Source organism: Brugia malayi (assembly GCF_000002995.4).
Source record: "Brugia malayi strain FR3 genome assembly, contig: Bm_v4_Chr3_scaffold_001, whole genome shotgun sequence".
In the NCBI taxonomy this organism is placed as follows: domain Eukaryota; kingdom Metazoa; phylum Nematoda; class Chromadorea; order Rhabditida; family Onchocercidae; genus Brugia; species Brugia malayi.
Window position 1 is genome coordinate 10622810 of NW_025062477.1, and position 23501 is coordinate 10646310.

At 27.2% G+C, this 23501-nt stretch overlaps 4 protein-coding genes across 4 annotated transcripts; 1 reads left to right on the top strand and 3 right to left on the bottom strand.

The window, feature by feature from the left end:
• Positions 1-4827, top strand: Bm10271 (Uncharacterized protein; the record flags this gene model as incomplete). The annotated part of the gene is made up of 11 exons (XM_043080793.1): positions 1-240; positions 920-1087; positions 1372-1570; positions 1788-1945; positions 2148-2259; positions 2366-2493; positions 2632-2770; positions 3075-3292; positions 3558-3698; positions 4050-4235; positions 4723-4827. 11 exons carry the CDS (start codon positions 1-3, stop codon positions 4825-4827), a joined length of 1794 nt encoding a protein of 597 aa, XP_042936727.1.
• A 1681-nt stretch (positions 4828-6508) lies between these two features.
• On the bottom strand, positions 6509-9534 carry Bm4998 (Pyridoxal-dependent decarboxylase, pyridoxal binding domain containing protein; the record flags this gene model as incomplete). The annotated part of the gene is made up of 7 exons (XM_001902713.1): positions 6509-6638; positions 6992-7107; positions 7288-7496; positions 7778-8115; positions 8339-8625; positions 8906-9097; positions 9379-9534. 7 exons carry the CDS (start codon positions 9532-9534, stop codon positions 6509-6511), a joined length of 1428 nt encoding a protein of 475 aa, XP_001902748.1.
• A 504-nt stretch (positions 9535-10038) lies between these two features.
• Bm10272 (Uncharacterized protein) lies at positions 10039-10607 on the bottom strand (the record flags this gene model as incomplete). The annotated part of the gene is made up of 3 exons (XM_001902714.2): positions 10039-10158; positions 10263-10389; positions 10546-10607. 3 exons carry the CDS (start codon positions 10605-10607, stop codon positions 10039-10041), a joined length of 309 nt encoding a protein of 102 aa, XP_001902749.2.
• A 4389-nt stretch (positions 10608-14996) lies between these two features.
• On the bottom strand, positions 14997-22516 carry Bma-crml-1 (Leucine Rich Repeat family protein; the record flags this gene model as incomplete). Its single annotated transcript, XM_001894436.2, has 21 exons — positions 14997-15497; positions 15591-15738; positions 15863-16027; positions 16412-16533; positions 16623-16784; positions 16876-16959; positions 17066-17162; positions 17413-17548; positions 17637-17742; positions 18157-18400; positions 18799-18872; positions 19042-19171; positions 19378-19511; positions 19792-19982; positions 20160-20254; positions 20499-20663; positions 20855-20928; positions 21029-21179; positions 21350-21486; positions 21920-22137; positions 22468-22516. 21 exons carry the CDS (start codon positions 22514-22516, stop codon positions 14997-14999), a joined length of 3183 nt encoding a protein of 1060 aa, XP_001894471.2.
• Between the last annotated feature and the right edge of the window lie 985 nt (positions 22517-23501).

Below are 23501 nucleotides of genomic sequence, written 5' to 3' on the forward strand. Positions count from 1 at the left end.
ATGGCTGATGAGTTAAATTTTTTAATCGTTGGTGGTCTCAGCTATATTGGCTTACACATTATGGAATATTTATTGGAGAAATATCCAAATATTAAACTAACAATTCTTGATTTATCATCGAACACAGCTTGTACAAATGAAATTTTAAAGAAAGTTGAAAATTATCGCCAACAATGCATTATTGCCATTGGTAGTCCTGGTAATAGTGAATTGGTAAAAAAACTATTAAAGGAACATAAGGTAAAAGTAATTTTTATTGCACTAATATAAAATGATAATTGTTACATCAATTTATTGAAATTTATCGGAATAATCATTATTAATCTATTTTATTGTTTGCATCCATAATCTAACTAGAAGTAATGGTAAAATTTTAATTATTTTATTTCAGTTATCCATTATTCGAACAATTATCCAAATGGATAATTTTAAATTAATTAATGCTGTATTATTTTTTTTAATCAAATCAGACAGTATATTATATCTTGATAAAACTTGCAAATTTTTAAATAATACATAAGAAGAATATTCACTGATCTAATTTGATTGATATTGTATTTGATATATATATATTTTTAGATTGATATAGTATTTTAAAGACTTTACATAAATATTAATATCATTATTTAAAACTTCAATTTTAAAACTTGCTGAATCTTAATCGAAAATTTGAAATTTTTATGAAATTTAATTGAATTAGTATAATTTATTCTTGCGAAATTATCAAAAATTTTAACTGATAATGCATAATTGTGAACAGTTTCATAGTGGCTGTATTTCACAAAAAAAAAAAAAAAAAAATCAATATTCTTATCAGTTTAAAATTTCGATAATTCAGCCAAAAATCAAAAGAAAAGAAACATTTTGCTACTTATGATGATTTGTTTTTTTTTTTTTTTTAATTTATTTTTTGTTACAGATCAATAATGTATTATACAACATTTGGAATGATGATGTTAATGATATTACTACCAAAAATGATCATCCAGGATGTTTTCGCAAAACATTATCCTGTATGACACAATTTTTGGAAATTTTACGATGCCATGAGAATTTAACAAAATTCATTCTTATTAGTTCGGAAGAAGTAAGCAATTATATTGAAGTAAAAAATTTCTGTAATATTTCATATAAATCATTTCTATGTAGTATTATTGTTTTATTTATTTAACATTTGTTGATCTCTAATTTCTGATTACTTAGTTATAATAAAATATGAAAATGCAAAATTTATTTTTTACTAAATAAAAAATATTTTTATATAAAACTTTTTTTTTTTTTGACATTTATTTTTGTTTTCTAATCTCTACTTTATGGCAGTAAGAAAAAAGTAAATTTTCTATATTTTTAGTTAAATAATGTTAAGTTTAGGTTTATGGAAAGCAAACAGTAAAACTGGAGACAATAGCAACAAAACCATGTTCACTTAAAGGAGCAGCAATTAATGCATGTGAAATGATGCTTCGTTCTTATCTTACTAGTTATCGTTTACCTGCTGTTATTGTACGATTATCAGCAGTTATCTATGGTGGATTAATGGATGATAATTTATTACTGCAATTAAATCAGGGTAAAATATATTAATGCTTATAAAATATATCGTGAAATATTAAATAATACATAAATTAGTAAATCTCATAGCTAATAAAACTTTCATTTATCATCATTTCTGCCATGAATGGTTATTTATAGTCAAAAAATTTCTCTCAAATTTAAACTTTGTTTTTTTTTTTTCCTTAAATTTCTCCCAAAAATTTGAACATTTAAACAAATTTAAACTTTTGCAGTTGATGATAATGGAAAAAGTGGAACTGTTGGTTTGTTACACATTCGAGATGCTGTGGTTGGCATAGGATCTGCGTTAGAACACGGACGGATTGGTGAAGTTTATAACATTGGAGGTGAATGTGATTGTTCTCCTGATTTTCTCCAACTTATTCCAAAGGTTTAGTTTTTAATTTTTATGGGGAAATATGAATAAATGTTTTTCATTTCAATGCTGGAAAGTTTTTTTATTTCTTTTGAACTTATTGTGATTGGTAAACCATTCAGTAGCCAGTTGCAGTTTCAACGAATTACACTATTCTGTTTGTATAAATTTACATATTTGCCCGTTTTTGTTTGTAAAATAATAATAATAATTTCAGCTTAAAAGGGGCGAAATTTCAAGCGATAAAATCAATATTTCACCACTGACAATGCCGTCGACGAAAGCTGAAGTTGAATTGTTTTGGAAAGCCAAAATTTTGCAATCAGATGGTTTAAATTATGCATTTTAATAGTTAAAAAAAAAGTTTATTAAAATTTCTCAGACGGCTTTTTAAACGATTTCATTTTTACTTATCGTTATGCTCTTGCATTTAAGGAATGCGTGAAATAATTGATAAAAATGAAAATCAGCAGAATGAAATGAATAGTGCTAGTACACATAAAATTCTTATTTATGGTACTGATTTCGCCTTGAAACGTCTTAGTAGATTAATCGAGAATAAGGTTAGTATATTTTTCTTCTATTAAAATATAAAAGAAATATATTAGTTTATATGTGGAAATTTTTTTTAAATTTATATGTGAAAATTTTTCTCTTTATAATGAATGAGAAATAATTTTTATTGTAAGCAGTGATTTCAGAAAAGATATCTGCCAGAATCAATGCAGAAAGAAGATATTATCATTGCAAATCAGCCAACAGGTGATATTGATATCAACGAAATAATTGATATATCTCCAAGTCACATTATTTACATTTTCCTTCCAAATACGGCAGAAGGTCACTATTTTATGTCTAATTAATTGCTTATTCTTCTCATAAAATACTTGATTATCGGTCAGTTATTAGGTTTTAATCCTGATTATATAATTTGATATTGACATTAACCATCTAATTGATATTACAGATTTTATAAACGATTCTAGATTTAAGAATATTGTAGAATGCTCCTATATCTGCTATTTCTTGTAACATAATGGAATTAAACATCTTAAAATGTGTGTTTCCGTGGAATTAAAGAAAATTTTTTACCCTTTTTTTTGACTAATTTCAAAAAAGGAAAAAAAAAAAGATGAATTTTTAGCGCTTAATTGTGATCCTAATGCAAAGATTGATTCTGAAACCAACATTCCAACTCGAGTAATACTGAAAACCAAACTGTATACATTGCCTTATGCTCCCTGGTTTTTGGCATCATTTTGTAATAAGCGCTCAATTCATTTTACTTATTTGACTTCATATAGTATTTATGACGAAAGTTTTTTTTGCAATAATCACACGATGGATTTTGCAGAAGTCGAGGTAACTTATTGATATTAATTTTATTAAATTTAAATTAGACTTGACTTAATACGCCATCTTTAGTTATCTCTCTTTTATATATAATTGTTGTGAAATTAAAAAGGAATAAAATTAAAAAAGAGAATTTTCAATTTACAAAATACGTTAATAGTACTTCAGAATACATTACTCTTCATACTTTCAAATTATCATGCAGTATAACTTCATGCAACATGTAATAGTAATAGTGATATGTACAATGCGTGCAATAATTAATTATTTTTAGAATATTTTATGTTATAATATTTACGATTATCTTATGGCTATTAATATATTCGCTGACCGTTTGTTGCAACAATTTGATAATGTACTATTCTGTCGTGCAGGATTGATGATTGATAAGGACGATGATCTCGATAAGATGACGGTAGTAAAGTTTGTTAAATTTAAAAGAGATGTATAATTTCTTATTTTTACTATTTGAAAAACAAGGCATTTGTGAAACTTATAAATCAATTAATTATTAATTCATTAAGTTCGAAGCAAATTATTTTTTTTTTCTTTTTTAATCAGTGATCAATTGAAGTAAATGTTTTTTGATTGTTACAATCTGCTTTTATTTATTGATTTACTTCAATACAAATAGAAATGAAAAACTCCAAAATGAATAAGAAAGAAGTTTAATTTGGATGCTAAAATTATTGATGAAAGATTTTTTAATAATTAATTGCACAAAGTAGCCTATCAATAAATATTCTATTTTCTTGCATTTTTGCAGTGTTTCGCATTGGATCCACCACTTTATTTATGTCTTCTCTCGAATTCCATTCCACTAGTTCTTGATCTTGCACTAAAACGTCACACCGGTACGGCTGAAATATCAAATGATGTTCTTGTTGATGATTACGATTTTCGGGAACTGTGTAATCAAGGAAATAGACCATTTGGTGCATCAGTCAAATTTGTATGTTCATTTCAAAAAAAAATAATAATAATAATCATTTTTGAGTTAATTTTTAGATAATTTATTTTCAAACAAGTTCATTGACTAAAAGTCATCCGTCAATTACTTTGTAACGAAAAATTTTTTTTTTGTACATATTCTAATAACTAAATTATATTCATGTAAACATAAGGCATTAATTTAATATTAAGATAAAATGTTCTTTTACAAAATGACATACTTGTTTATTTTGTTTAAATCACATATGTTTTGAGTTTGTTTCAATTGCGAATTTTGATTTATTTACTATTTTTTTTTCTGGACTAATTTGCACAGAAAGAATTACTGTTGTGAGGATAATATTTGAATTAATGAAATTTATCATTTTTCTTCTTTTTAAAAAGAAATAACGAAAAAAAAAAAAATTACATCCATCAAAAAAAAAATAATCAATCTAATTTATTGATTCCATAAAACTTTTTAATTTTTTTTTTTTAAAATTTTGCAGTTATCAAATGAGAACAAAGATAGCAGTGATGATGACAATGATAATAAATGCACTGATATTGAAGCGAAATCATGCGAACATTCAGAAAATGACATGACCGAATAATAATTTGCCATTGTTAATGCCATCAACATATCAATTATATATTTCAAATACATTTCAAAATTTTTATACATTTTAAAAGATTGAAATTATGATATAATTTCATGTTTAGCTTTGCATTTGTAGGTTATTTAATTGTAATTTAATTATATGTTTGTTATAAAGTAATAAATGTCTACTTGATTACGTATAAAGCTGTTACAAATGATCATATTTTTTTAAAATTATCTTTAGCCAAAACTTTTATCCTCGTTTGTTCTTTTTTTTTTAAATGATAAATCGCAGTTTAGGGATAAATCTATTAAATTAATTTGAAGACAGTGCGGTACTAAAGCATAAAAAGAAAAGAAATGCTATTTTATATTTAGAAAAAGCAAAGGAAAAAAAGGAAATTTGACATCTTACAGAGATAAGAATTCTTGTATCTTTAATAAATAGTTGTTATTTCATCATTTTTTCCACGAAATACTTTTACACCTAATTTCTTAATATTTAAAAAGGGAAAAAGAAAATACATTACTATACAACTTCCCTCTATTTCATGATGGTTTCAAATAAATTTATGTAAGATAAAAACTATTTTATTTCACATATTTATCTTAGTTCCTCCTTTCTCTCAACTCGATATCTTACCCAATTATTAAGGATCATAAATTTTATCATGGGTTGATAATTAAAATTTAAAACATTCATATCATGGGTTGATAATTAAAATTTAAAACACTGTAACATTCGAAATTGAATTATTGAAAAAGAAACCATCAAAATTCAGATTTATTTATTAATCCAATAATTTAATGTTGAATAAAACGATCCGTAAATTTGCTATGCTTTATGTTCTTTTGTTTAATTTAACTATTATGTTGCAACATGAAATCCAAACATAACCAACATTCACTATTTATTTGTTCTGCAATAAAACCTCGAAGAAATACAATATTATTTTATGAATTATATATCCATTTTAATTTTTATATCTAACTATATTTTAGTAAATTATATATCTCAAAATAATTTCAATATTAAGTATGTAAACTGAATTATGAACCAAAAATGATTCCAACAACGAAGAGAGAGAGAGTGAGAGAGAGAAAAAAAAAATGATCCTTAACAAAAATGTAAAAAAAAAAAAAAAAAAAAAAAAAAAAGACAGTTAAGGGATAGGAACAATGCGAAAGATATTCGTTTGTTTTAATTTGACCATAAAATGTAATTCAATGTAATTTATCATAATAAACGAATTGATATAGCTTAATATTTAAGCAATTTCTAGAATAAAATGTGGTACAGGTGAGCATTTCAAAGGAAAAAATTTACGATATATTCTTACAGAAAATGATTATATAAAAACTCACCGAGATATGCTAATCATTTAAATAAAAAGTTACAATAAAATCTGATAGCATTTTATCCCTTAATGAATTTCACAACAAAAATGATAATAATTAGTTTAGTCAAGTACACTAACTAGTAAACCATAAACATATAAATCCAATAAATTTCATCAATTAATACATAAACGACTAGGAAAATTTCACAGTTAATGATATTCATAAATATTTTCAAAAGATAAAAATAGGCAGTAATAAGGATAGTTTCATTTCAATAACAAATCTTTTCAAATTATAAAAAGTTCACCCCTCAGTAGCTCATACCATCTGAAGTATGCCAAACTCAGAAGAAGCTATTGCTTAGCAACATCATCAACAGCATCTATGTAACTGGAAGATACGGATTCCGAAGTATCGCGTATACAGTTACTTGAAGGATAGCTTATTTCATTTGGTAGCGTTTCTGGATCCGGAAAAACAGTCCTAAAATTTGTTAGACTAACCTTATGTGAGAATTACTTAAGCATGGATAGCAATACTGTTACAAGAACGCATAATAAAAATAAAAAACTATTGACTGAACATATTTCTACTTATCACGATATTCCAAATATCAGGTAAAGAGCAATAAATTGTCCTATTTGATTCAGTTAATGTTCAGCTAATGAGCAAACTGAAAATACTTCAAATATATCTACTAAAACAGAAAAAATCTCGAGAATGTTAAATTCAATGCACTATCACGTCCATGTTTCATCATTAATAAGAGCTTCTGCAAATTTCAGTAAAACTACATACATATAATAGATAAAATTATAAACTGAATATTTCATTACATTTTTTCGCCTTTATAATAATAGTGAATAACCAATGGAGAGTCATTCTGTTCCGTTGTATCATGGTTACCAATCGTATAAGCTCCCATATGATGCCAAATTAGCCAATCACCCACCTAAAAATATTTTCAAATTGAATGAATGAATAATTGTTGTTAAAAAGAAAAAGAAAAAATTTTTTTCCCATATCAAACATTACGAGATGTTGTATTTTAATAAATACATAAATATGATGGAATAAACTGATTATGAATTCTGCTTATGTAGTATTTAGCGAAAATTTATAAGTGTATGACCTGCAGAGGTGGAAGTCTTGTTAGCGACAGGATGACATCTGTATCACATGATTCAGGACCAATAATTGCTGCATGTGTATTCCTTTTTTCACCGAAAAAAATTAAAGGCGAGCAGGTAGGATTACGATGAGTCAAAAGTTTACAACCAAATGCACCATAAAATCCTTCGTTGATCTGATAAATGTAGCCAACTGCACCAGCGTCTGATTCTGCAACTGATAACTACAATTCCAATTCTATTTCACTTCACAACAGTTTTCTTTTTGTTTTTCATTTTTTTTTTTTTTTTTTTTTTTGTAATAATTCCATTGATATATTTCCTAAAAAAAAAAAAAAAAAGAAGAAAGAAAAAAAGAACTCTCTATTTTTGGAAACACATCACATATTTATGTTAAATAAAGCTTAAATTATTTCTTTATCAAAACAAAAATCTACAAAATTAAATATGAATTATTTGATATTATTTCCATAAACATTCATACAAACATACCGTCATTGGTAAGAAAACTTCCATCAATGAAACGTTTGTTGATAACACGTGTAATCAGAGAAAAAGGAAAAGCCGCAAAATAATAACTTGGTTCAGCGATTATTTTCAGATCTTTGAAAAATTTTGATGGAAAAAAGTGTGCTAATGCAACATTCAGTGATTTAGCAATCTGATCAAATGATAAACCATCGACAGTAGTCATACATGGAAATCCATCACCTACATCCAAAATATCCATTTTATGGCCTACTTCAAGCCCAATATCAAACAATCGTCGACACTGTGCAATTGCATATGAATATAACATTGGTGTTGCACAAACTAAGCGTACAGAAAGACTAAAACAATTTTAATTAAACAAATATTATTTCAAGAAAATTATTAGTATAGATAAGTTAAAATAAAAATTAAATTTTATTACTTCATTAAATTCCTACTTCTTTTTGAAAAAAAAAAAGACTTATTAGCTATTAACCAATTCAATTCTTATGCTCATGACCTTTTATTTTATTATTGATTTTAATCATAAAATAAAAAAATAAAATAAATTAACTTGCATACCTAATGCCTCTTATTCTCACTGATGAATTCTTTGCAGTGCGAAGCAAATGAATCGCTTTCTCAATATCTAAATTGTCCTCCATAAGAGGATCGCTAATTATCTTCCGATCCATTGTTACACGTAAAATTATGTCTGCTTCAGGATAATACATTGCAAAACGTTTCAAATCATCTTCTGTTTCAATGATGACTGTTTGAATGTCACATTCTTTAGCATGACGAATACTGCCACGTGTCCATAGTGGATTTCGATAAATAATTCGATCCACATTGACAAATTTCATTGCCTAAAGCAATAACAGTATATTATGTTAGCATCTTCGACGAATCTTTCACTGATCCTTCACTTAGATAACACTGATTAACACTATATTTATCTTCCATATAATTTTATAAAGAAAAATTTACATGCAAGAACATCAAAAGAATGTTATATGATAAAAAAATTTTCAAATAAGTTACTAATATAGGCTAGCTGTCAAATTCAGATGAATCATTCCGTTGATGATACTGAAACTGTTATTTTCTCATATAATATTTTAAATTTAGAAATAAGAAAAAAGAAACCATTTCAACTTCATATCGATTGCTGCAGCATAAACCCATGTTGGTATTTCGAGTGAGTAATTTCAATAGAACATTGTCTGAATTGCATCGCAACGCATAGTAAGGCTTAATATCCGGCATTTTCTTGAACCAGTTTTCCAGAATATCATCGACAAGTTCCACGTTCATTACAAAAAATGGATCACAGTCACCCTGTAATTAAGTTGATTATAAATGTAAAGAAATGCAAGTTGAAAAAAAAAAGAAACGAATTACCAAAATGTTAACAAAAATCAGATTATAGGATGATAGTTCATCTCATTTCCACTTGATCTTGAGATATTTTATTAACTGACAGTAAATTTTCCAGAAATTTATAAGATCATCCGCACATTATGTATATCCATTTAGAAGATTAACTGACAATCTCCTTTTTCTCTTTCTTTTTGAAGAAAATAAAACTAAAAGTCGTATGAGAAAAACATTTCATATACCTTAGCGACATTTGCTATTATCAATTTTCGAATCGAGTCAAAACAGTCGAAATCATTGATAGTTTTTAAATCGCACTGCTTAACTATATCTGCAGAACGATAAGCTTCGTCGCAATTGTAACTATTGTAGATATCCAAAGAAGGTACTGGTGCCATGATCCGATAAAATGGGACTGAATAAGTAAAAAAAAGAAAGTTACGTCAAGATAAGAAAAATCATAAGGTTAAAAAGTCTAGAAAAAAAAGAATTCGAATTACAAAAAATTTCCAGAAAACGAAATAAGACAAAGAAACAGTATTTATGTACTTTTTAAAGTTCAGCCGAATTAGGGTGGCCTATACAAACGGACGCAAAATGTACGACGTTTAACAACTTCGGTCCAGTGGCACGGTTTTTCCGGCGGAAGAGCCGAAACTGAGGGGTGAACTATTCCGTAAGCGTAATCAAGTGAAGAAATTTTCGAGTGTTTTAGCAAAATACAAACACTTTGGTAAAATCCAAGAAATGCTGAAAGAGAAATTTTGTATGATGCAACATTATAAAATTTGTCTAAAAGATAATTAAAAATTTATGTTTTAATCATGTAAATCTTTGTATCACTCTATGTTATTAAATTAATGAGCTCTTATACACATAAATGAATTATAGCACTTACGGTGTTAGCAAAGTGGATCAGGATCCCACGGAGGCTCTGCGTTTACGTCAAGCTTAATCTGAGTGCTGCCTGGGCGCGGGACAGGATCCGCAGATAATAGAGCGATGCAGAGCTCTCGAATAATCTAAAAAAATAAAACAGAAGATGAATTTATCTGCTAGTTAAATAGCACACAATATTTTAACAATATAAAATTTTAGATTTGAAAAGAAAACAAAATAAACTAACCGATTGAGAAATTCGACTTGAAGGCGGTGATGAACCGTCTGTGTACTCTTCTGACGAAATTTTCAAGGTTTTTTCGGGCTTCCAAGCCAAAATCAAAGTCCACACACGCTCGAACCCTGCAGCGTATCTGGACCGAGGTCGTAACGACTTCGCACTCCCTTAATGCTAGTATGAATAACAGCCCCTATTAAGCAGTAGGCCTAATATTTATAATCAAGAATAACTCGTTGCTCCGATTTCAATGTGAAAAAAATCACTTGAGCAATAAAAACAACCAGTTCACCTGTAATAAATGAAATCAGTTATATGAAACCAAACAATGATTTCAGCGAAACTAACGCGCATAAAATGAAAGATAACTTTTCCTTCATTTGATTTAAATTTTAAATAATTCAAAATAAATATAATCCATGCAATTTTTTTCATTCTAACCACTAATCAACTAAACACACACTTTTAAACTTTTATCATTAATCCTTCAGGAAATTCATTTCATCTCTCTTATTTTTGTTTTTTTTTTAAAAAAAAGCAATATCCTAACCGGATGCTGTTTCAGTAATTGTTAACAAATTTTTCTTTTTTTTTAAATCAAATTTTACTAATTTCTAATATTTCCTTTAAAGTTTCTTTAATATTTGTAATGAAGTAAATAACTCTAATAAAATATAAAATATAACAAATAAATTTCCAATCTATCTAAAAATAAAATTAAAGTTGAAAAAAAGAAAAAAAAAAAAAAAAAGCAAATGAATGGAAAAGATGAAAATGAATAGAGGTTTAGTTTAACTATCATTGTCAGCTCTCGTTAAAAAAACTAAAAACTAAAAATAGCTATTGCTGAAGTAGCTATTTGCACACTAACTAGCTAACATACACACAAACTATTCAATTCATTTCAAAGCAAATTATATACTATCATCTTGCATTCTTCCTTTCTATCTCATTTCACACTAATAAAATGAACTTTTGCCTCATCTCTAGAAATTCTGAAAAAAAAAAGTGAAAGGATGGAGAGATTGAAAAAGAAAGGCAAATGAGGAGAGGAGAGGAGAGAGAGGGAGAGAGAGAGAGAGAGAAGAATATGGATAATTATATCTGCTATAATGCACAAGTTATAGAAAAAGAAAAAAAAAAAGAAAAAAGAATTCATTTTATCAAAATTACATCGGAAAAGGAAGGGGAAGAAAAAAAGGTGAAAGAAGAGGAGGAAAAATCGATAAACTTATGATGGTTTTAACTTTTTTTTTTTTGAAAATTAAAAAAAAATAAATAATAAAAGCAAAAAACCTAGATTAAAGATAAATAGAACTAAAGAAAGGATGTTAAAATAACAAAATAAATCAAATATATTTTATGAGCTTAATTTTTCACATAAAAAGTTAGCTACTAAAATATATAACTTAATCCTTATTATTTCCGTTTCAATTGCTCCTTCTATTCTATATTCATTTAACATAAGCTTATATTTTGTAGATTATAATAAAAAAAAAAAAAAGGGGGGGGGGGGGGCGGGGTGGAAAAAAAAGAAGTAGCAATACTGTCATAGCTAATTAATTAATTAATTAATTACGATAATGAAAACAAAAATAATTAATGATGATTGACTGGCATCAAATCAAAAATTACTCAATTTCACTTCATTCTTGCAAATAAATCTGTAAAAAATACAAACAATGATTATTACTCTGTTTATCCTGAAATTTATCCCTGAAAATGAATGGAATAATCAATTGAGTCAAAATTCTTACATTCAATTTTTTTTTTTTTCCTTTTTTTTCATTACTGACATCATTTAACAACATACTGATTACTAAAAGTACGACTACTAATTCATTTCTTTCTAAACTTAAACTTACATTTTCACAATCTTCCCTTTCTCTCCGAAATCATTTTCCTTTAGTAAGAAATTTAATTATTTGCCTTACATCTATCTACATATATCTACACAAATAATATAAATCTCGTTTATCACTAATAAGTTTATCAGTTCCCTTTAATTTCCAATTTTCTCTCCTTTTCTTCATCTTTTTCAAAAGAAAAAAAGAAAGAAAGAAATAAAATATATACCTTTTGTTGATATTTGTTATCAAAATATTTTTTTTTTTTTTTTCTGCAAGCATTTAACTTTTCAATCACAGCAGAATTGCCATTACAAAAACTTTATTTACAGAAAATACTTTACGATATGTAAACACTTTTTTTTTTCTTTTTTTGACTGAAATTTCTAATATAATCAAACTATTAAATAATGTAATAAAAAAGAAAAGAATGAGACAAATAAAGTGATTTGGATGAAAAAAAAAAAAAAAAAGAAGAGAATGATAATAATAGCAAAATTAACAAAAGGAAAAAAAAAAAGAGACATCAATCATTGATGAGCTTATTTGATAAAGTGGTAAACATTACGATATTATAGATGGTAGTTAAAGTGAAATAGGAAAAGGTACAAAGAAGAGAAATGAAAAATAGCACTTGATAAGGAGGATAATTGGACCCAAAAAATAAAAAATCAAAAAAAAAAAAATTCAGTGAAAGATGGGGAAAAAAAATTCAAATAGGCACTATTTCAAAAATAATATAAAATTTGTCATAATTTCAAATTAGCAAATATCTCACAGCTATTATTTCACTGTTACATTTGTCAATTTTTTAAATAATATCCTAAATATTCTACAAATATTAAATCCAAAAATCCATATGAAATTTTTCATGCACACAAAACATAAAATATCAAAAATACCATCAAGTATCATCAAATAGGACGGTATTAAATTTCCATCTGCTATTTGCTTTTCTCTAAAAAAAATTATAAACTTTTTTATCATTTATTTAAACAGATGACTAAATTCATCAACTTATTTGGAATTTTTTTTTTCAAAAAAAAAAAAAAAAAATGAATCACTTTCTTTTATTAATATCAGGATGGAAATTAAAATATAGCCTGACTCGTAAACAATTATGGATAGATGATCTTAATCTATTTATAACAATAATTCAATACTTCAGGATGTCATAATACCTCAATCATGCAACATTAAATTTCTCTAATACAGGGATATGCAAGATGAAATTTAATAAGCATAAAATAGAAAATGTAATAAAAATAATTAACAATAATAGTAATAAGAAAAAGAAAGATAATTAATGATAACAGTTAAAATAATAACAGCGAACAAATGGAGTGACAGTATAAATCAACAAGTAAATCAATAAAAAATATCCAATTTATTTCAACATAAAAGAAAAAAAAAAAATAGAACTTCTTACCAATTTTAATTACCAATTCCTTCTAGTTACCAATCAATTATTACTATAGTTACCAATTATTTCTTCTTATTATTCAACAACTCTTACGTCATCGTTTCGTTTGCAAAGTTATGGTGAAACTCAATCAACATAATTACTTTTTTTGCAAAAATTCAGAAGAAATAAAAATGATAACTAGATAATATAAACTGGTCCATATCAATTAAAAATTTTTAACTTTAAAACAAAATTGTATCAATAACTTGAAAGTCAACAACATTTATCACATTGTCTACATTAATCATCAGGAAAAAAAAAAAAACAAGTGTGAATTCCGAAGATGAAAAAATGTTGTTTCATTGGAAATAAAAAGTCAAATAACTTCGGTGATCAAAGTTCTTACCTCATATGTATCCAACATTTAACAGTTATTCTAAGAAGAAAATAAAATAAATTGCAAATAATGATGATAAACATACTGAACAAATCACATCATTCAATTTCCTTATCAAATTAACCCTATCTCTCTCTCTCTCTCTCTCTCCCTCTCCTCTCACCTAATCTTTTTCCCATTATTCTCCCTTCCTATCTCTTATATAATAATTAATTTTCCTCTTCTCCTATTTGTTTTGAAATCATTTGACCAATAATGAAAAAATGAAAACAATTCTTTATCACTACATCTCTTTCACTTCATTCTGTCACTCTTTCCTTCTACTTTTTGCAGATTACAAATTTTGCTGTGTTGCTATTCTCGCTGTAATAAAAACAAACACTAGAATAACCTTAGTTGTCTATGCTCTTATCAATCTCTAATTCTAATTTCTTTTCTCAAAAAAAAAAAAATTAGGACCATAAATATTTCCAGATTAGCTATTCATTACATTAGAAGATGATATGAAAATATGGGAAATAAACGGACTTCTCATTGGATCAATATTGAATCGAGAATCAAACTGAATAAGCAAAATTTATATGAATAAAACTTATTTACTAATTCTATATAGATTATATAATTCAATAATTTCTAAATGATATATTTGATTCCGTTTAGATCTCATTTTGCACAATATATAATAAAACATTATGAATGATCAGAAGAAGCATTACACAAATAAATGTTTTATTATAGACATAACAAGACTAAAAAAAGAGAGAGAAAAATCAGCTTATACTACGAGCATTTATCATCAAATACATACACAAAAGAATTTATTAAAAAGAATAGTGTTTGAAAAGAGCACCATTCTCTCACTATGCCAACTTACAAAATTATTCATGATATGCAAACGTACAATCAACCAATTTGCAATATTTACATGATTAAAAATTTTAAATATTTTACATGACTAAAATTTAAAATATCCAAAATCAGATAGCTACGAAGTCAACAAAAACGACTGACTTATCGTACACTAACAAAAATATTACAGTTGTAATTTGAAAAGAAAAACTGATAAGCAATAACGAAATTACTTAACAAATGATTCAGGAACGACGACTAAACGGAGCATCAGTAGATGAAAATAATCGTGCCATATCAGCAACTGATTTACGACCTGATTTATTGTCACTGTCTATGGTACAACTTACCGGACGAATTGAAATAGTCTGATCGGGCTTGGGTGGTAATGTTGGAGGTACTAGAGATGCACCTGGTTTATTTCGTCTTGGTACAATAGGTGGTGCAGTTGATGTTGATGCATTAGCTGATGATGATACAGATGGAGCTGATTGTTGGCCTACACCAAATCCTGTACCCGTGAAATTCTCTTGAGAATGAGGTAGCATTACACAACTACGCATGATAGCTGGTGAACCTGAACGACATTCATCACTGATCGATAAATTGCTAGAATGAGCGTCAATCTCTGATTCGCCAGGTGAACAAGTTATCGATTCATTTGCTGCAGTATCATACAATGCGAAATTTTCACCGTTTTCACTTCCACTATAACTCTGTTGAGATTCTTCCACGAGTATTTGAGGCTAAAAATTAGACTCTAAGTTTGATTCAGTTTAATTTTAAATGACGAATTTCTTACATCTGGCATACTGATTATTCATAATGATCACACTAACTTTAATCCTTTTGAAATTTCTCATCGGCCTTGGTCGACATTTTGATGGATGATTCAAAGCAGAAGGCATGGGTGGAGCATCTAAATTCACCTTTTCTCCTATTTCATCGTTGGATAATTCCGAAATCACAGATTTCGGACGATGTGATCTAAAATAACAACACAAACTATGACACTAATCATACATACTTTGAATATAAAAATTTTGATACAAAATTTTAACAAGAAAAACCACATTTGTCTTAGATATGTTAAGCAAAAATCACATGTTACCTTACAGTGACCAATTTTGCAGAATTTGCTGCAGTAGCACTCGATGAACCATGATTTCCGTTCTGCAGTCCTACATCATTTTTCGCTATATTATTATTACACTGCACACGATAATCATTTACAATTCCTTGTATAGTTTCACTTATCAATTTCCACTTTGTTTTACTAAAATAATAATAATAACTAAAAAAAAAAAAAAAAAAAAAACACACTTGACACAAATATGACAATGTTGACTGAAGTGAAACTACAATTCCTATTTCATTTGTTATGAATTAATTACACAATTTTCGATTAATTTTAGAAATTATCTACTGTTAAAGTGACTGTCAATTATTAGTTTCATACCAATTTGTTTGATCAAAAGATAGCATATATTTTTTTAGCTTATTTCCATAGCATATATTTTTTTTTTAGCTTATTTCCAACATATGATTCCAAAAAATCTCTAAGAACAACTTTTTTTGTGGATAAAAATTTCAATAAAAATATAAATTTGAAGTTATTTTGAAGTTTAGTTCCATTTGTGGTAATATAATGTAAACTTACCACAAATAGCTACTGATATTGTTCATTAAAGCTGTACGGCTAAGCGAACTACATTTTATGGATAAAGCTCGTTCACTTAAGCCTTCCTTTTCAGCTGCTTTCATAATCGGATGTAAAGCTTGCTGTAAGAACAATGAATTTCATCTCATTGAGAGGTATTGAAATTTATGAAATATATATTAAAAAAAAAAAATTCAGATCAAGTGCAAACCTTAACATCACTTAATAGAACATCATCTAAGCGAGACATCACATCATAAGCTACTTTTTCCAGTTCGATATCTTGTTGTTCGGATAAGTCAATTGCATTCAATGATTGCTTCATTTCTTCTAAGCCAATTTTTGAATTTCCACCATCGCAGAATTCAATTTCCTGAAAAATTACAAATACTAATAAAATCATCGATTGACCTGAAATATGAAGCTAACATAGAAAAATAAATCATATAATCGTATAGTCAAACCTGCTTTGAAGCAATAATCGAACATATGTATTGCTTTTCAGAGTGGCTACGACCTGCACGATTTTTCTCTATGCATGCTTCAATCTGAAATATTTGTAACTGTTTTCTGTAAAAATTTTATAACGGATAAATCTGCCTAGTAATATTATGAATATTACAAAAATATTTCTTAGTATATAATGAAGTGTACTTCGGTGAGTGCTGCTAGCGTTTTTCCACGATCTGTTCGATTTAACGATTCTGCTACATCAATCACAGGAAAAGGAAGAGAAATGAGTGTCGAGTTGCTGAAGATAAAATTTAAAAAAAAGAATATAAAGTGGATTAAATGATGTAACAAGATTTTTTTTTTGAAAATACTTTGAAATTATTTATTCATTGCTTAATCCACTGTAATCATCAATAGGGATTTCCAAAACATGCATATTATCTTATAATTTCAAATGAAAATATCTTATTTAAACGATCAGTTTTCATGTTACGATAAAAGATACAGCTGATTTAATATTTCTGATCAAATTTCATCTTAAAACTTACAGAATTAACGAATGTGCAATATCCACATATCCATCACCGGTGATCTGATTCTTATCAATAAGGACAGTTTCTAAGGAAGTATTAATTTGTAATGCTTTCGCTAAAAGACGAGCGCCAAAATTGCCCATTTCATTACCTAAAGTAAGATGATTCCATCACATTATCCTTAAAATAGTATGAAATTAAACGATATCAATATTAAAATAAAATATTCGAGAAATTACCACTTATGTCGAGATAATGTAAGGAAGACGAAACACCAAGTGTATTTAATAGTATGCTTAAATGTGATCCCAAACGACAATCCGCGATCAATAATTCGTTTAATCTCTAAATTAAACATTTGAATTTTCAGATTATAATTTCCTTTAATGCTTTCATAACCATTATTTATTAAAATTATCAGTGCATATTTATGATATCTTTTTCCTCAATGAAAATTATATCATAACTGGTTATCATTATAATTTGTCAATATTTCCTACTTAACTTATTTCGTTCCATCAGCATCAAATTTGGTGTCAATAACATATGCAACGAACAAGTTATCACTTATTATTCAAATAAATCACATTTTCTCTAAGCAAATGTGAAAATGAAATAAATCAAACAAAATTATTATTGAGACTATACTTTCTTATATTACCTTATGAATTCATTACTATCATACCTTAATAAGAAGAAAACAAAATTCAAAACGAGAATCATCTACATAACATAACATAAAATTATGTTGAAACTTACCGAATCATCCTCACCAACAAGTTTGACAATTTCTAAAAGAATATTGGATACCATTGTGCTATTCTTCGCTCCTCGTTTACAATTTGGAAAATTTGCTCCACTCAAATCCAATTTGGTAAGGTGATGCATTTGTGAAGTTGCCAAAACTATCGGCAACAATTCTGAATCCAAATTATTATCTTTCAGCGATAGTGTACAAACATCTACTCCGATAAGGCACGTCTCCAACACAGCCATTGAACTCCTGTAGCAATCTTATAAAAATGACCCATAATTTTTCAGATTAATAAAGAAACAAATTTGTTTAGATACCATTTTTTTTTTTTGGTCGAACTCACTCACTGATAATGCTGACGGAAAAATAACCCGAACTGCCGAAACTTTCATCGCAAAAATCACTTGAATAATCGAACTTTTTACTGAGTCTAACTAACATTCAGTAGATCATAAATCACTTTAAAAAATTGGTAATAACATGATATAATTTATTTGACCTATGTTCTGAAAGTGAGATTAGATGCAAAACTCTATTACATTCTTTATCATACGAACAGAAACATTTGATGAGTATATATAAGAAGTTATATTAGTATAGCTTCACACTAAAAAAAATATTAAGCTTTTAATTTTAACAACAATTACCTGTCACAGATATTATTCAGACATAGCGTGAATGGTTTTAGCTGCTGATTACTTGCAAGACCGAGAAGTAAGGCCTAAAATAACATAAACAAATGGAATAATTTTAAATCCATCCAAAGATAAATTTACTTCAAAAAAAATATTGAGTTCGAAAAATTCAAAACTTCAAAAAACTCTGCCACATTCATAAACTATTTTAGTTCATTATCCTTCTTCTATCATGAATAACTGAAAAATTATAACCTTTAAAATATCCGCATTTAATGTAGTATTTGAAAAATCAAGTTCTTTTAATGCTACAGCAGTAGAAAAATATTCCTTCATTTGTTGTGCACTTTCTTTGCTGCGACGACCCGTTTGACAACCCGCTAATCTAGAATTAAATGATGTAAAATAACAAAGAATATAAAAAGTTTCAAATAAGATATAGAATGAATGATTGTAGTGATATTAAACAAGGTCGAAATGTAGAATATCTCTGATAGGAAATTATTTATCATCCGTTAGCATCTGTTAGTACTGAAAAAGAATGACAGCAGCTTGAGAAATAACAAATAATATTAAAAAAGACTAACGAACTTCAATATCTCTAATTGTAAACCGCCATAAATGAGCGAACCCCATAGCTTATCGATATTAATTCCAGTACCAGATAGATTCAAAACTCGAAGACTGATACATAATGATAGCAACTGTAGTAAATCACTGACATCCTGCATATATGCTAATAATTAATTAAATAAAGGAAAAATTAAGCAAATTAATTTTAACAGATTTTTCTAGCATATTTTACAACTACTACATTTCATGATATACACTTTTTCAGATATATGCATTTACCGTCGATTATGGTGATACCACAATTTTAATGCTATGTCCTATTTTATTTTCTTGCTACAAATTTTCATAAACAAAAATTTTGTAAAAACTTATTGGAGATAAAAAGTTTCTGACTAATTCATCATATTAGTTTACACTTCATATTCTGCTTACATCTTTCAAATTGTTTCCTGAAAAGTCGAGCGTAGACAGAAATTTGCAATCAGGAATTGTATTCGCTTTGATCCCTTGCAAAATTCCGCAGCATACTTGATTAACACTTTTCTCTGACATTGCACATTCAGAAAGTGTTAACGATTGTAGTGATGTCAGTTTTGATAGCAAAGATGATAAAGCGACAAAACCTAGAATAAATTTGTAAAAATACACATTAATCTATGGCATTGAGCATTTGCTGTATAAAATTTAGAAAAAAAAAAAGAAGATGCTTCCTTATCCCTCTCTTTTTCAAAAGTTCTTTACAGGATTCATTTGGAAAAAAAAAAAAAAAAGATCAAATACATTGATAATGAAGCTCTAACCTTTCTTATCATCCAATACATTCTTGGAAAAATCCACTTCTTCCAGAGAAGATGCATTACCTTGTAAAGCATTCGAAAATGAAGCAATAAAATCTCTAAAATTTTTAACAAATTTATAAAACTTGAAAGTTTGTATTTATTTATACTTCATTAAATGTCATGGCATTAATGATTTACAAATTAGCTTTACTTTAAAGTGATTGAAAAGCATCTGCTGCAGTGCAGTCCTTTACCTGCATAATTTAGGAGCAACTCTTCAATCTTTATTGGAGTAAGGATATTATGAATCCTTTTAAAATATAATTAAAAAAAAAATACAGTAACAAAAAGATAACTTACTTTGGAAGAGCACAGTTACGAAGAATAAGAACTTTCAGAGAACGTGAATTACGAACAACTGATAAGATAATATCAACAAGATCTGAACCTAATCTGACATCATCGATGCATAAGCCCGTAAAATAACAGGAATACTGACATACAGCTACGATTGATAGCAAATCTCTAAAAACATGATGACCTAACAAAATCTTCCACATTATTTTGCAACAAACTTCAAAAACGAAAAAAAAAAAAAAAAACAGGATATTTAGAGTTTTTGATTCATAAATCAGAGTTAATCATTGTGCAAACTTATCAAAAACATAGCTTTAGTTCATTAAAAACGATTATTTAAAAAATTTTAACTTGAATACCTTGGAAGCAAATGAGTGAAGTCATCTAATCTTAAAATGTGAATTCCATGAGTAGCATATATTTTTTCTACATCCTGAAAAAAAGACGGCCGAATTTTAAAGCATTTTTCTATTAAATCTGAAATAAATGTAAAAGAACAAAAAAAAGTGGAGATATGAAAGGGAGAATCTTACCCATACAACTTCATCACGAAATGGTTGATCGTAATAATCACAAATGGCAGCGTAAGATCGACGGAAATTATGACATGGTAGATATGGTCGGCTACTAGGTAAAAACCAAAATTTGTCATATAAATCGGAAGGAATTAATTCCAACAAATTCCTGCATATATTTTATAAATATTAGATACAAAAAAAAAAAAAAAATGTAAGGAGAAATTCTATCATTATATATAGCATGTCATCGGTAATGATAAGCAAAAATTAATTTATTTTTTATTTTGTGAGTGTAAATTCAGACAAGTTTTTTGGCAAATTTTTGACTTTCCTTACCTTAGATTTTGAATAATATCCGGAAAATAATGTTTAAGAGCAGAAAGAACAGAAAGAGCAATGTTTTTGGAACCATTTTCTAAACGAATGAAAATGCGTCTTTTGCCCAAAAAACTTTCATCGAGACCAAAGCACACCTAAGAAGATTAAAAAATAAACAGATAATAATTTTGGGAAAAACAAAACGTTAGTATTAGAGATTAAAATAGCTAAAAGTTATTAATACTATACTTACAATTATTATATGTGCTTATTATATTTATTATATTTGCTATCTACTTCACACTTATTACTCTTGCAATTTATTAACTGACAAATCCAGCTGTTTTAATATTAATAACAACAACGGCTTGTAGCATTTCGATAACAAACTTGACATTTTAAAATACGATTTAATTCTTACATTCATCCTTTAGATAATTAGATTCAATATCTTGGTATGTAACAAAACGTCTGAATATTTAATAGATTTTTTCAAAGTTTTACTGATTGATCATCACCTGTCCCAAAATTTGATTAAATAACTGATTAGCTGCTTAGTACAGATTAAAAATGATGACAAACTATTACTTCATTATCATTGACAATTTGAATAATACGTATTGCTAAGATATGGAAAGTTCGATCAATTTTCAACGAAGACGGTGTTTTCCCATGTAATATAAAAACACGAAATTTTGACAATGCGAAGATTCGATTCTCAAACTTGTCTGTTTTTGTACCATATTCTACGCTACACGCCAATCGGCAATCCCAAAATTTTGATCCAAATATGGTATTACATTTCTCTGTAACAACAAGAAATATGGCTCAACTAATTAAAAGAATTAATATATAGAAACCAAATATTTTTTCATCCAATGTTTTTCTTTTTTTTTTTTTATTAATGGACATATTAATCTCTCCTTATGTGAAAAATTACATGAATAAAGTACTGTAATAGGAGAATGGATATCCAGCAAAAAGTAACTGCTACTAGAAATATAAAAATTCCTGCACATTATAAAATTTAAATTTAAAACAAAAAATTCTTGATTATAAAATTTCAATTTCAGTTAAGTGAATAGAAGTGCATTTATTTCGATCTTTTTTTTTAATTAAATAAAAACATGTGATACCTTGAACATAGCTACATAATTCGGCGAGTACACCTCGTGATAATGACATGTCTTAAATGATTTCCACCCTTTACATACCCATTTGCTTCACACCGTTATTTAAACTCACAACCTGTAATAGTAACAGAAATTAAATTAAATCTGTAATTTATGGAATTTCTAGAAGCAAACATCTGGTGGATAAGATGCAACAAATCTAATCGATAAAGCAATAAACAGCTTTTTTTTTTTTTTTTTTTTGCATCCATATTAATGAATAGGGAATGCAATAGCTATTTGAATGAAAAATAACAATGGGTAAATTAGGGGTATGTGTAGTCACCACTCACAGATATTCGTTTAAAGATGTGTAAATGGAAAATAGGGACGAAAACATGTTTAAAACGTAAAAGAGCAATATAACATAAATATTCAAGGAATCGAAGAAAATAAATAAAAATACAATACTTGAACACTTTGATATTATAAAAAACACAACGTACGATCATCCAATCAAACAAAAAAAATATTCAACAGCATATTATTAAAACAAACAAAAACAAAAAAATAAGAAACAGTACAAAGTTAGATTTGACATATGTTAATTTTAACAAATTATTAATAACTAATAAGATAAAGTGATAAAAAAAACTATCAAATTATTCATTAAGCAATAAAATTACAACTAATTATCAACTATTTCATTTCACTTTTTTTGTTTAAACTTCCATTTATAACTTAACTTAATTTTTCCATCCCATTCTTATCTTTTTTTCCGTTTTCCTTCACTTTCTCTTATCTTATCTATTTGTCTCATTTTTTTTATTTTCATTTCATTGATAGTTTCTTTCGTTTTTCTTTGATTTTTCTTTAAACAGTAAACTTTTGGCAGTAAGTCAAAGTACATGCTTCAAGAGTATCGCAATAGAATTGCAAAAATTTTTACAATTAGTAATGTTACGTGTAACGTGATACGTGATATGTGATATCATTTATCACGTCAAATGATATACATCCCTTCTAGCACGTAAACATATCCACTTTCATACACCTAA